The sequence below is a fragment of the Colobus angolensis genome, unplaced genomic scaffold (assembly GCF_000951035.1).
Source record: "Colobus angolensis palliatus isolate OR3802 unplaced genomic scaffold, Cang.pa_1.0 Scaffold73, whole genome shotgun sequence".
NCBI lineage: Eukaryota > Metazoa > Chordata > Mammalia > Primates > Cercopithecidae > Colobus > Colobus angolensis.
Window position 1 is genome coordinate 12,269,619 of NW_012121043.1, and position 16,243 is coordinate 12,285,861.

The window sequence follows — 16,243 nt, forward strand, 5'->3', positions numbered from 1 at the left end:
AGGGCAAGGGCTGACAGACTATGTATTGGGTACTATGCTGACAACCTGGATGACAGGATCATTCATACCACAAACCTCAGTATCACACAAAATACCCGTGTAACAAACCTGCACATGTACCCTTAGAATCTAAAATAAAAGGTCAAATTACTTTTTTAAAAAAAGGATGGTGCTGGTCATAGAAAAAGTCAAAGTAAAAACCAATAGTGGCATTTTCAAATGTTGCTGGAAGCACAGTATTGGCCATAAATGAGTGACGTTAAAATCGAAGAATCTGGCATTTTATAATATAAGGAAAAGCTACAAACCTCAAGGTTGTTTTATTTAAACCAAATAATCTGAGCAAGACATATATACAATTTATTAAAAACAAATGAACACATAAAAATTTCACTATTTTACAATCTAAATTCTAGCAACATATACAAATACTGAGTGACTACAGTACATGCCGAGGTAAGAAAAGTACATTCTGGGAGAATATCACTGACGCTCAAGCCATTTTTATTTCCAATATGTATCTCAATACATGTTTGTTTCCACTTTGCCCAGTGCCACCAAAAAAAAAGAAAAAAAAAAAAGTTGAATTACATGAGAATTGGTGCCACAGTTGACTTTAAAAGCATTTTAATAACCATCCAACTCTTACTTAGATTTTGCAGTTTAGGGACTTCAAGTTCAGAACCAAAAAGCAGAGAATCGTCTCATCTGACATGATGTTTCTACAGAGCTCTTGCTCTCTAGGTGACAACGCAGAGCCAGGGCAAAGGTGTTCAAGCTTTGTCACTTTCCACAGCTTTGTGGCCACATTCATATTTAGATAAGCTCAGATTCTGCTCCCCTCTTCTGGGGATGGGGAGAGGCAAGTGTGTATGTGTTGTCGTAATTACTGCATTAATTCTTCACTCGAACCATTTACATCAGCGAATAAACCCATTGTTCAATGCAAAGTGCAAACAGTGAAACGTGGACTTAAATAAACTGGACTAGACCCAGCACATACAACAGGATCTATTTAGATTTACAGCATCTGATAAAGTATAAGTCAGAACTCACAATATCTTAAACTGTGCTGTTTCCTAAGATCAAGTAACAGCCAAGTCAGTGTAATTTTATGAAACCTGTAATGGCCACATTTGTTGTGTCTCTGATGTATTTCTGTAACTGTATTAATAAGAAAAAACTTAATCCAATACACCAGTGACTTTGAGTCTTAAATGTTGCAAGCAAAGGATAAAAATACAAGGGAATTTTGTCAGATACAGTTACTTTCACATTTTCAGTTGTTACTTGATTGTCTCCAAAGCTATATATGTATCAGAGATAAATGTAGTAAAAAAAACAAAACAAATAGAAAACCTCTACTATAAAAACCAATGAACTAAAAAGAAGTACAAAGCAGAAAAACCATTTGAATCAGGCTCAGCTCTTCATCTGGAAAGTAAAGTTTATATAAAAGTAGTAAAAACTAGATATTTTATAAAAATTATTGGTAGTTCAAGGATAGCACAGTGGCAATATGAATCGAGTCTTAAAATATGCATTCCAGAAAACACTTGCCTCTTAAAAAAAAAAACCCAAAACTAAACAACAACAAAAACCTCCAGGAAAAAACAATCAATCAGGTATACACAATTAATGTAAGAATAGCAAACTTCTTTGGGAAAATGAAATAGTTACCAAAAACATCTCTCTTAAAGCTTCAAACAGGTATATTACTTGAGGAAAAGTATATTCTCTGTGTTAAGGATGAATTAAAAAAATCAACTCGTTTGCTCTCTTCCCACCTGAAAAGGGATGACTGCGTTAATACGTGTGCTTTACACATCCATGTATGTTTTAATAAAAGTCTAACATCTATGTCTTTTGTTTCAAACATTTTGAAACAAAATATGTACTGATTTTTCAATGAATGAAATTGCGCCTCAAAGTTTAGAGAAGGAAAAAACAGTGAAAATAAGGCCAACAAAACCATACCACAAAAGGGCAGGAAGCCTGCAGAAATAAACAGTTCTGTTTCTGAAGCAATGTTTTAGAATACTGATATAATTCATGGAAGCAAGAAAACAAATACTGTTCATCTTTATTCAAATTGAGTGAATTCTGGCAACGTCATAATCTGGTGGCTCAGGCCAACAGAAGTGACTCGAACTTTATGGAAAAGTACTGTTCTACATTAAATCTACAGACAAAGGTTTATGGAAGAGGGAATATCAAATTTATATATTTTTATCATATGGTGAACTGCTCATGTCATGTTGCTAGTCTGAAGGCTTTTAAAGATGGTTTTACATTGTTGGCTAATAAATTACAGAGGATTTCTATTTTGCTGTGTCTAAAACTAGCTCTGGGCAGGTATGAACAAGTGGTGACATGGAAGCTGCCAGGAGGTATCAAAAACAAGGCATGAATATTCATTTGCCAGGAAGCTATAATGTCTGTTCCCTAGGTGACATACAGGATTACTCAAACCTCTTACCACACAGACAAAGTGCACAATCATGCAGTCTTGAAAAATACGTTAGGTTTATATTGTGTGTAATAGTTTATGGAAAACTGAAATGAAAAATTATTTTTTCTGACTAAAAATATAAAATACCTTGAGACTCAAGAAAAATGTATATTTTGTGAATGTATAAAACCAAAAAGGACAAATTCTGGTTACTTTTTAAAGAGGTAATTTATATTACTTCTGAGTGAATAATTTTGCCTTTCACTGTGATAAATGTAAGTGGGTCATGTTTACAGCACTCCCTTAGAAGCCTTCAACTTTTCATAACTCTCCTAGGAAAAATCCCATTGTAAATAAAGTTGGGGGTGGGAGAAGAATCTCCTTTAAAGCTTTCAAATCATCAAGTTGTTCCTGTTTACACATAGAGGAGCGTACTTAAAGACATGAAGGGATGTGAATTCATGAGACTAAGGCAAGAATCACTCATCAGAAATACTCAAACATTTTACAAACACAAGAATGGGGCAAGCCACCAAGGGCCTCACGTGGAACACACAAGGATGAGACCAGGCCATATACTGTGAAGCCTTAAAGCTCTAAAGAGTGTCACAAAGTGAAAAAGCAATCCCCCTGCTCATTACAAGTCAGAGAATCCCAGCCAGAGATCTTAAGATGGATAAGTGGATTCGGCTGCAATCAAAACAATGCTTATATCAGTAATTATTAAAAAACATAATCCAGAAAAGAATATAGGAATAGAAGAGGAAATCATGATAGTACCCATCTTTCACAAACAAGACTAGAATTTCAAGCCATTAGGTATTTCAAGAACAGTACCGTGCGTTATTGCCAGTCAGGCTTACAGAGCCATCTCGAGTTCATTAATGTACCTGCAGCATTGGTAATAAATACTCTCAGTGATTTTTAATTTCTCTGAAGTGCATTATAGGGAGCTTTTTCTGTATTAAAAATAGTGTTCTACAGTAGTATCAAACAGGACATTTGAAATTTAACAGGCGAGCAGTAACTGTGCCACCATAACACCTTTAAAGCAAGATGGCAAGATTAGTAGTTTCCTGTACCTCAGTCACCACATTTTCCCCAACCACTTCAGTGACAGATATGTAATACATTCTATATATTACTACCACTAATAATTAAAAGAAAAAAAAAAAAAGGCCATGTGCTTTAAAAGGATGCTTTGCAAAAAGCAGCATCACCTTCAAAGGATTTCTTTAAAAACATCACATTCCCCATCCCTTCCTGCTCCTGATCCTTCCTGTGTGCTCTGTGGCACCTGGTACACCAATTCGTCTGGGGCAGGTGGACCTGGCTTCCCACCTTTCGGGGTATCATACTGGGCCTGGGCTGAGGAGCAGCTGTCAGTCCTGGAGAGAAGTGTATTGTAAGTTCCCACTAGCGGGGGCGGTTGGTTCCCCGTAGCTTTGAAAGTGGATGTGGAGGGCAGACCAGCTGAAGCTGAGGGGTGCCCTGACATGTCCATGATGATTGGGGTTGCATACTCAGGCCCCGTAATTGGGAGTGGTTCAGCATAGGCATGATAAACTTCCTGCCCTGGTGAGTTGTAAGGATCTAGGTCTGCATAGCCTGCTTCTTTTCCTTCTTCTGGTTTAAAGGTAGATCTCTGATGAAGTGTGCCAACAATTCCTCCTACGAGTGGCTGAGCATACTCTGTGGGTATCGCAAAACAACAGAGAAGTCATTTTACTAGTAAAGGGATTGCATAATTTAGGGTGGCGGCTGCAGACTACACTAAAAGCAAACATTCTTTAGGGTACTTTTGTTGCCATCAATACTTAATCTGCAAGAACTTCAAAAATTAAAATTAAACATACTGTCTAGTACTTCTCATAGTAACAATATACCAGAAAGTCTCATTCATGTAATTCTGCATAAAGAGTTTTCACATATGTTCTTTAGTTTTACAGACAGAATGTTTCTTTACTGAGTATTTCCTTTCTGAATTATTTTCAGAATATTTCCTTGGAAAAGAAACATTCAATTACTGGAATAAATATTAATCTTGAAAAATAATTTCAGAGATTTTTTTCAAACATTAGGAAATATTTAAAATGAATACATACTAGGCTAACAGGATAAATACTGTAAAGCTTCCTCTGTCTTTCCTCTTCTCCTCTTAACATCTCGGGTCTCCCCACAAACCAAACAAGCAAAGCCTCAGTTAATGTACATAACGCCCAGCGTCTTTAGAAATGAGTGTCCCAACTTTACACACACAACATCCAAGACACAGAAATCACTCTCTAAGAGTCACCTTTTAAAAAGTGGTTCTACCTTTAGGAAACAATTAGTTTCTTAAACACGAAAGGGATTGAAGATACTGTAAATCCCTAAGCACTTTATAGCAAGCCTAAGCAGTTTCTCCCTCTGCCTGGTGCCCGAAGGCTGCAACATAGCTACCTGCAGAGTCAGCCTGCAGCACTGTGGTGACTTCTCTTGGACTCAGGTGATTAACTTCGCTGCTGCTATAGCGAACTGGGGTTTCCTCATGGTCCACTGCTTTTGCAGGAAGAAACTGCTTCATTCCTTTCCACCAACCTTCATTGTGACGGTAAGCCAGAGAGACCATTAAATAAAAACCTGTATCTCAAACAGTAATATCAAGAGAGGAATCCTGTTGCATTTAAGCCATTTCTATAACAAATATCTCTACAAACTTGCCTTTATAATCAAACTTTTTTTTTTTTTCCTGTGATAGACTATCCAGCACCAAGCAGTACATGGTAGAAATCTCTACCAAACACATGCAGGCAAATCACTGTTAGTATAGTACAGCTGGATAGAGTATCTATTTTAGGGGTGGCTTTAATTATGTTTTTCCCAAAAAATATTTTCCAAGATCTACCCTGGGGCACTAGCTGCCCTTTTCTACCCTAGCCACAGCAGTGAACTCTCTCGGCTCCTAAGAGCTGATCGAGTAGTGAGACTGGGAAGTGAGAGACTGGTAGGGGGGCCCCTTTGGTGTCACTTGCAGCAATTCAGAAGATGACAACTCATCATGGGAGACTTCCCAATTCCTCAACTGCTGGACTCCACTTGGTGAATAACCATGGCAGAGGACAAACACACACTGGGTCCTGAAGACCACAGTCTTTTGGTTCTTACTCAGGGTTCACATGGGCCACAGAAAGCCAGTCTCCCTCATGAGAAACAGATACGCAGGAAAAACTATACAAGTTTTTCAGAAGAAAAAGAACAAAGCTTGTTATAAGAAATGTGTACTTTTCACTTCATTACTTATGAACTACAAGAGATTTTGCAGAAGAGTAAAAATGGTGAGAACTGAAGAGTAATGCCATTGTTCTAACAGTGTCAGGAGTTCACCTGGGCCTGAGAATGACTCTCTTTTTTCACTACTGCCCCCTGTAGGGGAGGGACATCCCTCTGATGGAAATGAGATGCAAAGACCATGTGAGTTACCTGCCCGGTCCCAGTAAGGTAAGTCATAGGTGCCTTCAGTTTTTTTCTTTCTGGAAAAATACAGAAGTTAGCAAATAGAGTAAATTCACTGGTAAGACATTTATGAAACTACAGAACAAACACCAAAGTTAATAATTACTCTAGAGTACATTTCTCTGTTTGCTGATCTACCCAAGGGAGTCCTCTATTTCATCTGACTTTCAAAGTTGCTATGCTGAGGTTTATAAATCCTGGACTCTCAGTAAACAACCATCTTTTGCCATAGCTACCTTGTTACCTACCTATTACCCACTCAAAAGGGATAAAAGAAATGTAAAAGTGCGAAGTCTGTCGATGAAAAGACTGAATCAAATCAAAGAATCCCCTCTGTTATGTGAGTTATTATAGGTAAATTATGCTAAGTCTGTTTTGATTTCAAATAAAGATATCAAAAATCGACTGAGTCATAAAATTCACAGATCTAAAAAACCCATCTTCTGATTTTCTATTCTGCATTTTTTTCCTCCAACTTCTTGCTTTTCTTTTACAGTCTTTTTCCCTAGAGAAGTTTAAAGGGTCTCATACCCTTAATTGCATAGATCTGATTCCTCCAACCATCCCAGGATAAGTCAATGCTCCCACTAACAGTGACAAGTGCAGAGGGAAGAGAACATGACTCTCCAGGCCTGGGAGGCACTGAAATTCTCTTGGGGGAAGCGAGAGTCACATATGCATCAAAGAAGATTCTCCCCAGTCCACCTCTCAGAATTGTAACTTCTCCTCCCCAGGAAAAATTTCCCTCCATTAAGAACTAATATTTACCGAGTGCCCTTTAGAAAGAAAAACCAAGCAAATGAAGTAACATTTTCTGATTCAAGGGTGTAAATCTAATTCAGATTAGTCTTTGCAAGCTAAGGAGAAAGCAGATACTATTCTAGTCTACAGATGAGGAAAAGATGGCTATGCGAACTGCTCAAGCTCATAAATGCGGTTTTCATAAAAAGCCCAAGCCATGTGCTTTTCCTACTAGGAAACACTCTCCAGTATAAGACTATATTTTTGATACCAAATGCATCTTCATTTTAAAGTGTAGCTATACTTACTTCATTATTTCAAAGTGCAGTATAAAATTTGTGGAAAAGATAGTAAGTGTTGAAGATGTTAATGAAAAACTTGAATGGAAAATAAAATATACTGATTAAACACCTTTCTCCCTGAAAATGCTCTAATCCTCGTATGATTTAGAAACAAAAAAATAAATAAATCATCTTTTCTAAATAGAAGTTAGATGCCCTATATGGCTAGGACAACACATTTAGGGCATGAATATTAGCCATAGGTTGTACTATAAAGGATTTTATATACTTAATCTCAAGTGACAAAGCTTCGGGTTACGTATTCATTACATATAAAGTGCTTAGAATGAGCTCTGGATTCAATAAGCTGCAGCTGTTTTTATTATCATTCTCCTCCTCCCTATTTTCCACAGCACATTAATGGCATCTGCTCCTTTACTCCTTGTCATAAAGCCACTCATCAGTGATTTCGACTACATTCTTAACAGTAACTTCAATTCTCCAGCTCAGATCTTGTGTACTTAACGCCAGGTGTGTGGTCGAATTGCCTCAGGAGTCTAGATGTCCACAGGGTCCTTTCAACTCTATGCCAAACTGACCTCAGGCTCTGCCTGCCTACTGCCCCCTCAACAGCAGCACTCCTCAGTCCTCCCCACTATCCCAAACTGACCTCAGGCTCTGCCTGCCTATTGCCCCCTCAACAGCAGCACTCCTCAGTCTCCCTCACCCCGTGCTTTAGTAACAGTGGGTTATACTTTATTTATTATGTGTTCAGAGCAGCAGTGGGTAAAAGCACGATCTCTCAAGCCTGGTCCAAAACTCTGCTATGTTTCTGTGTTGTTTTCAGTATGTGGAAATTCATTCTGGATGCCCTCCTATACACACCACAAATATGGCAGAAACAATACACAGTGTATTACATACACTCTGCTATGTAACAGCCGAGGGACCTTGGGCAAGTTCTTTATGTTGTGTCTCATTTTCTCCTGTAAAATGGGGATTATAGTACCTGCTTCATAGATTGTTTTGAGGATTAAATGAATTAATACATGTATTTAGAATAATTATGTAGAATAGTGTCTAAGATTAGCATTCAATTTTCTATAAAAATTAACTACTGCTGCTGCGGGCCTCATCACTATTATCACTGCTGTTGCTAAGTTCCTTAAATGCATCATGCTCTCTCCTCTTTGGCATTTCCTAAAGCTCTTTCCTTTCCCTACTGTTCTCATACTAATGCACTGTGTCTCTGCTCAGACAGCCTGCTCATGAAGGTGGGATCGATCTGCCAGCTTCCTCCCATGGCATATATTCTATGGCTGGTGTTGCAGTTGGGAGTTTTTTTTTGCGTTGCATCTGTTCCTAATCTGTAAGCTTTGGCGTTCATCACTGGAATCCCCAGCACATGGCTCAATACTTGGGACAGGGTAAGAGTCAAGTATTCAAATATTTGTTGAATGGCTGAACACATGAAGTCATTCTCATTCTCCACCAAACCTGTCCCTCCTGCTTTGTTATCTCAACTCATGACTGGTCTAACTGCACAAGCCAGAAACCTCAGATTCCTCCTGTATCACTTCTTCCTTACTAGGCAACTAGTCATGCATCCTGTCAATGCTACTGGGAAACATCTCCTCTTCAACTCTTCTCCCTTTCCAAGAATCAGCGTGTTATGTGCCTGGCCCCGCTAAGCGGTTTCCTAACTCATCTTGCTAAGTCTCTCAGCCTCCCTCCTCTTCAATCTACCTTCAAAACTGCCACCACCTTTGTACGATCATCTGACAATATCACCTCTTTGCTTAACACTCAATGACTTTCCATCTATAGAATAAAATCTAAATTTCTCTCTTCCAGAAAAGCCTTTCCTGCTCCAGGCCCAGACTGCACCTCTATGGTTACTTCTTAGGACTCTCCCATGCCAAATGTACATGCGATGACTCACTATTTTGCCTACATTCCGTATCTCTGTGCCTTCACTCAAACAATTCGCTCAGGTTGGGCCATTCTGTACTGCTATGGTCTAAATATCTGCATCTCTCCAAAATTCGTATGTTGAAATCCTAATCCTCAAAGTGATGGTATTAGAAAGTGGGGCTTTGGTAAGTGATTAGGTCATGAAGGCAGAGTCCTCATGAATGGGATTAGTGCCCTTACAGGAGAGGCCTGAGAGAGCCTGTTGATCCCTTCCACCATGTGAGGATCAGGCAAGAAGGCACTGTCGATGAATGAGCCAGAAAGCAGGCCCTCACTGGTCATCGCATCTGCAGTGTTTTGATCTTGGACTTCTCAGCCTCCAGAATTGTGAGAAATCAATTCTATTATTTGTAAGTCACCCAGGTTACGGTATTTTCTTATAGCAGCCCAAACAAAGACATCTACCTTCCTCTACCTAGCCAACTACAATTCCTTTAAGGCAAAGCGAGTCAAACTTGAGGATTCCCCTTTTCTGAAGAAAAAATTTCAGTTAATTCTCATGGTTCTCCTCAGTAAAACATAAATAACTCATCAAACCATATGACATAGTTTCTTGTTAGTCACCCCTGCTAAACACTTCAGAGAAAGGAATTGTGTCTCATTCTTTAAGTAAATGTAACTATCATATGTCAGAAATTGTTCCTATTAGGTACATATCCCAGTGTATAATGCAGAACTTGATACAAAAAAGGTACTTAGTAACTGATTGTGGAACTGAACTTACTTATTTTTAATGGGACTAAAGGAGAAGCATGAAATTTTCATTCTAATAACTACCTGAACTCTTACTCTCAAACAGGTAAACAGTGTATGTAGTTCATATTCTATATTTAGCTTCTACTTCACATTTGGTGGTTTTGGGCTCAGGTGAACTAGTTATGTACTAACCTGTTTCTCCAGTGCCAGGCACACACTAATATGAGAATGAGAGTAGTGAGGACCATGACCAGCACAGGGACAAGAACTGCAGCCAGTGCTACATCTGAAGTTACAAAGACAAAAACAGATAAACAAAAGCCATATTAACACCAAAGGCAGAAATCACTAGGGAAAATTAACCACATCATCTTTCAACATTTTTCTACCTCACAGAAATACCATAAACATTATTTGTCAAGACTGGGCATGTGGTGGTAACTGCAGAATACAGTTTGCAGATACACAAATGCTTGTTACACTATTCATTCCATCTGTGTATAGATTTGAAATTTTCCTAAGTTTTTAAATCACTAAAATAAAATTGAAAGACAAATGAAAAATTGGGAAAATATATTTTCTACATATGTGAAGAGTTACTGTAAATAATTATTATAATGTAGGGCATTACAAATCAAATCCAAACATTTAAGAGAAAAATCAGTAGAGATTAACTAGCAGTACATTAAAAAATACAAGTAACCATTAAATATGTTAGCCTCACTAGTAATCAAAGAAATGTAAGTTAAACAACCAACACAAAAAAAGTTAAAACAAGAACAAAATACTACTTTTGCTAATCAATGTGGCAAATATTTAAAACAACAACGAATTGATGAAGAGGCTACCGGGAAAAAGGTGTTTTTTAATGGAAATATAAACTGATACTATCTCACTGATTGGCATTTTTGGGCAATATGCACAAAAATCTATTGGCAATTCCATGCCTAGAATTTACTCTCAGAAACTAAAAAAAGATGTATCCTTAAAGATGTTCTCCCTGTTTCTGCATAAGGGTGAAAAATTGGAAATAATCCAAATGCCCAAAAATGAGAGGGAATAAATCATGGTATCCTCCTTACAAGATAAGGTAACAACGTGGTGTTAAGAAAGTCAATTGGAAATGTGTGTGTGAACAGGTCAGAAGCCAGCACATGCTGGAACTGGGAGAGATTTTGGGATAATTTAATCCCCTAATTTCCCTCCAGAGATAAGGAATTCTGGGCCCAGATATAGAAAATGATCTGCCTAAGGTCATTTGGGATATTAGTTTCTTCCTTTGTCCCTCAACCCCCTACTTGCCATGAAGATGACAACAGCAGCACCTGCTGATATTTACTGGGGGCTCAGAGTTGGACACTGCAATGAGTCTAATCTGCAGCATCTTCTTTATTCCTTAAAACAACTGTATTCGAAAGAGAGACAGGCTGAAGATACAGGAGAGGGAGAGGATAATCAGTAAGATCAGGTCCCTGAGAGGTGGATGGAGGCGAACCAGGGCACATGTGATATAATCAGCCTTGTGCAACATAAAGAAGCCCCCTTTTCACTGCAGTGAACAGAGGCTACAGATAGGTTTGTAGGCACCACAAAAAGGGAGTTTCACTGGAAGGAAACTCCCTACTTTCTCTGTGAAGTTGGAGCAGTAACTGAGAGTGGGTGAAGATATCTGGGTGAAGGGTTTGAAAATAAGGGGAATATTTAAAATAGCTACAGTCGAGAACAGACAGAAGAGCTACTACAGCCTTTCAGAAGGACAGCCAGCTAGTGCCATGGGCCCCACTGAGGGAGGACCTGGAAACTACAGAGGCACAAATCTGACCAGGACATAATCTTTTCCATGAAATCACTCTCAGCCTAGCTGTAAAAATGGAGAAGTGTGTAAACAGAAATAATGACTTAGACTAGAAAGTACCCAGAATTCACAACAGTAAACGTGCTTTTTCCGTAAGATTTGTGAGACTAGAGAGGACACTCAAGTTTAGATGGATGCTGTGTGATTTAGTCAGAGGCTTTAAAACATCTTCTTAGGTTCAAAAAGTAAGTTCATATACTACCATCCCCCCAAAAAACAGACAGGAGGTCTCTGAGAAGACCAGCTCATTCTTTGTTATTCTTTTTGGGCATACAGGGATCCTAATTCCGGAAGGAAATTATTTAAGGACTCTTTTAGCCTTGAAGTTCTAAGATGCAATCAGATTTTAAGATGAGCAACACTTTTCAGTGACTGATCTCCGTTAAGGCATGTGGTCTGCGATTCTGCCTAAGTACATGCCTTCTGACAACTGGTAAGCAGCTAAAAGATGCTGAGGATCTCCTGCCTCTGGGAACTCTTGATTCTCTCATTGGGCAAGTCAGAGAAAGTTATCTGAATCCAGGCAAACTTTCAAAAAATGAGAATGACTGAAGTTCTGGGTGGCATAAATTACTCTGAATGAATTGCTTTCTCTCTCTGCACTTTCCTGAAACCGAGTAAGCTGAAACCCTAATACTTAGTCTACTATGACACTGACACTTTTTTGAATTCAACTGAAATTCTGTGTTTCAACAACTAGTCAGACTACTATGTTTTATATACTTTGAGACCTTATTTATCACTGATAACAAAACTTGAAAGTAAATTCTAATAAATTTGTATTTATAACCTTAAAAAATACAATTGCAAAGACTTAAAAGGAGACCAGTTTTTTTTTACGAATATGTTAACTCAGAGTATTTTTTAACAATAGTTTCCACTAAAATTCTGTTTTTATTTTTCCCTTTTTGCCATCAAGTTCCCTATCCATCAAATCATATATTATCAAGGGAAACATGTTTGTTTCCTCTATGATTTCAGTTATTTCTAGAAAATACTGTATTTCTAAGCCTGAGAGTCAACATGTTTAGCTGTAAGGAGAAACAGATCACAAGAGGAGGCCTACAACACAGTGGCCTCCTCTAAATACTTAAAGAGCAATTCTACACGGCAGCAGAGACTAGAACTTAGATCAATGCAGTCTTTTCCAATGAAAGAAAATCACTTTTTTTTTTTTTTTGCTATACTTAAAAACTATAGTTGGAAGCAAAGAAACTGAGGGTTTAAAAATGCCTGTGAAAACTTTAGTTAAAAACAAAACAATACCCTATGTACTAGGCGTTCATTTTCATGTTTGCATACCTTTGGTTACATTTGGAGTTATGGTGGTATTTTTGATATCAGGACTGGCAGTTGTTTGTTCTGTCTGTGCAGGAAATTCATTGCTACTGCGAGGTTGTAGTGGTTGCGTAAATTTTGGGGCACGACCTTTAAAAAAGTTTTAAAAGCTCTTTTTAATCTGTACCAACTTGATTAACATAAACTTATTTGATAATGCTTTTAATATATTTTTGGAAAGTTGCACAATAAGTCCAAGGAATATCAAATTCTCCCATTAAAAACAGGCATACCTTTGGCTATTTTTGGAGGGGCTGTAGTGTTTCTGAGGTCATTGCTGTTCCGAGGAGGTGGAGGCTGAGTAAGTTTTGGAGGACGACCTTGAAAAATGGTTTAGAAAAATTTAAACATTTTCTTTTTAAAAATCATACTTAAAAATAGTAATGTTCAATGTCTTCAATATTTTCTATTTAATTCTGCAGAATAATTTTAACTCTCAGAGAGAAATATATTGGAAGGATAAACATTATACTCTGCAATAAATGCACAAATATGCCAGGATTTCTCAGTTTTTAAATAACTAAATCATCTGAAAATAATCTTAGGAAGGAGAATAATGGGGTGGAAAGTGATGTTGAATGCTAAAGCTATAAAGGAGTCATCCACTTTATTCAATTCATTTAATAATTATTTATGGAGGGTCAACGATGTGTCAGGCACTGTGGTAGCCTTTGGGGGTACAACAGTAAACAGTATATTAAAATGTGTAATATTGAGATAAATTATTCTTGCTTTAAATGTATTGTTACAATCTTTCATGCTTATGTTAAACAAATATTATAGTACATGAGACCTGATTTAAAATTATTACGACTGAGACTAAATTTGGAAAGTGATCTCATTTACATTATCTCATGAATTATGCTATTTCTTCTTCCACTTATAATTTTGGAAACCATTCTGATAAGTAACTTTTTAATATGGTAACCATTTATTTTTTTAAAAACCCTTTAAGAAGATATTGTAATTAGAGTTTAACCAGAAAAACACTCACATTATTAATTCTTCTCTCTGAGAACAGCAAAGTCATTTTAAATTGGCAATCCAGTAAAAGTAACATATCTTAAACACACCATCTCTTTACCTTTCGGAATAAACTGACATCCGAGCAGCTCCATTTTCATGGCAATTTTCTGCTGCCATTGGGTAGGATTCACTCTAATAAAACGTGCAATAATTGGTGGCAAAAAGTTATTACGCACATCCTGGTGATAATCTTTGTTTCCTTGAAATACCTTTAAAAAAAGCAACAAAAAAATTGGTACTTTAAATCAACAGCAGTTAGGGCTAAATTTCTCCACTTAAACATGTTTTTGTTCTTTGCTCTAGGCCTTAAATTACATCTGTAAAGTATGACAATAAGGATTAATTTTTGAGAAAATAACCACAATTTGGAAAACTATTAAGATGCTGCACATTTTAATCAAAAGTTTATAAAAGAAAATAATATAGGAATGATTTTAAGATGATTTAAGAACTTAACAACAGGGCTAACTTGGCATTTGGGTAAAAGGTTTCAAATCCAGTGAGACAATTTATCCTATTAATAAATTAGTAACTCTAGTCGTGTGGAATTAGCAACTATTTAAATATATTAATTTTTAAAGTAAAACAAAATTGATCATGCCAGGTCTTAGGGGAAATATTTTGCTTGTGTACTTTTCATAATTTTTCTCTCAACAGGGTGAAAAGGTGAACATATAAGGAACATATACTAACAAACATATAACAGGTACATACCTCCACCTACTGGATAAACTGCATAAAGACAGCTCTGCTATTACAATCCTGGTTTTCGTTCCATGCTGCTATTTAAACTAGAAGTGACTTTGAAATGCTATTTTATGCTTAAATTATTAACTTTTTAGAGATAGTCTTGCTCTGTCATCCAAGGAATGCATTGGCAGGATCATAGTGCAATACAGCCTAGAACTCCTGGGCTCAAATGATCCTCCCACCTCAGCCTCCTGAGTAGCTAGGACTACACAGGCATATGCCAACATGTGTGGCAATATTTATTTATTTATTTATTTATTCATTCATTCATTGATTCATTCAGAGACGAGGTCTCGCTTTGTTGCCCAGGCTACAGTGCAGTGGCACGATCTTGGCTCACTGCAACCTCTTCCTCCCAAGTTCAAGCAACTCTCCTGCCTCAGTCTCCTGAGTAGCTGGGGTTACAGGTGTGCACCAACACGCCCAGCTAATTTTTGTATTTTTAGTAGAGACAGGGTTTCACCATGTTGACCTCAAGGGATCCACCTGCCTCAGCCTCCCAAAGTGCTGGGATTACAGGAGTGAGCCACTGCACCTGGTGACCTTTTATTTTTGTAGAAAGGGGTCTTCCTATGCTGTTCAGGCTGGTCTCAAACTCCTGCCCTCAAGTAATATTCACGCCTAGACCTCCCCCAAAGTGCTGGAATTACAGGTGTGAGCTACCACGCTTGACCTGTGACTAATTTAATGACTGTAACTAAATAGCAACAAATGCATTACAAAAATAATCCCTAGGTAAAAATATGAGTTTAGGTGAGTCTCATTCTACTTCAAACAAATCATGATAGTATCTTATAATGGACCAGCACTTAATTATTTATAAAACATTTCAATGCAACTAATTCAGACAACCCTAGGAAATAGGAGGGCACAGGAATCTGTAAGTGGATTGCACAGCTAGTCAATGACAGGGCAGCAACTTGACTCTGGGTCTTCTGACTTAAGTATAGCCTCCAATAAGCTAAAAAGAGCTCTGTTTGTTCTCTTGGTCAGATCAACTAGGTAGTTTCTAAAGACCATTAATTAACAAGTCTAATTAATAATTAATAAATATATTGCCTAAAATCAAAGTGATTTTTTTTTTAATCAGCTAAGGTGAGATTAAGTAAATGTTTAACTTCTCAATCAAGTTATTTCCAAGTATTGTGACTCTATCTCTTCTTGGCTAATTCACTTGGCATTAGACTATACATCTTGAAAAATGTGTTAATATCCTTCATTTCCTAAAAAGTTTGTTTTGCAGTTACAATAGCTTCCATGCTAGTGAGCTCCCGTGATTTCCTCAGATATTACTCTGAAATAAAATGAAAGGTAGTTATTTTCATTCTTACTATATTAGTGGAACAGGGGTGATAACAAATCATTACTTTAACACATAAAAACTATCTTTAAGATCTTCCCCTATATTGCTGTCTCGGTTTTATAAAAACTGAGTAAAAAAGATGTGCTATCGTCAACCTATGAGCATTTACTGAGAATCTGCATGTACAGGGAAGTATGTGAGGTGTCATGAAGAGAAAATGGATATGGATGCTACAGTTCCCACCCTCAAGAAACTGAAATTTGGCCGGGCGCGGTGGCTCAAGCCTGTAATCCCAGCATTTTGGGAGGCCGAGACGGGCGGATCACGAGGTC

At 37.5% G+C, this 16,243-nt stretch overlaps 1 protein-coding gene and 1 long non-coding RNA gene across 3 annotated transcripts in view; one reads left to right on the plus strand and one right to left on the minus strand.

The window, feature by feature from the left end:
• Nucleotides 1-280: 280 nt before the first annotated feature.
• The window catches only part of DCBLD2 (discoidin, CUB and LCCL domain containing 2), an 89,737-nt gene continuing 73,774 nt past the window's right edge, over nucleotides 281-16,243 (minus strand). Inside the window, exons 10-16 of one of the 2 annotated variants that reach the window (XM_011927656.1) lie at nucleotides 13,917-14,067; nucleotides 13,066-13,152; nucleotides 12,797-12,922; nucleotides 9,832-9,925; nucleotides 5,915-5,964; nucleotides 4,895-5,032; nucleotides 281-4,144 (exon numbers count right to left, since the gene is read on the minus strand). In XM_011927656.1, the coding sequence (XP_011783046.1) occupies nucleotides 3,675-4,144; nucleotides 4,895-5,032; nucleotides 5,915-5,964; nucleotides 9,832-9,925; nucleotides 12,797-12,922; nucleotides 13,066-13,152; nucleotides 13,917-14,067 (1,116 nt within the window). In that variant the 3' untranslated portion in view covers nucleotides 281-3,674. Of the gene's footprint in view, nucleotides 4,145-4,894; nucleotides 5,075-5,914; nucleotides 5,965-9,831; nucleotides 9,926-12,796; nucleotides 12,923-13,065; nucleotides 13,153-13,916; nucleotides 14,068-16,243 lie in introns of both variants that reach the window. The other variant, XM_011927655.1, reaches the window with a different exon arrangement.
• The window catches only part of LOC105501635, a 17,933-nt gene continuing 6,590 nt past the window's right edge, over nucleotides 4,901-16,243 (plus strand). The window contains exons 1-2 of the long non-coding RNA XR_001000216.1: nucleotides 4,901-5,769; nucleotides 5,864-5,932. This is a non-coding gene — a long non-coding RNA (uncharacterized LOC105501635). The remainder of the gene's footprint in view (nucleotides 5,770-5,863; nucleotides 5,933-16,243) is intronic.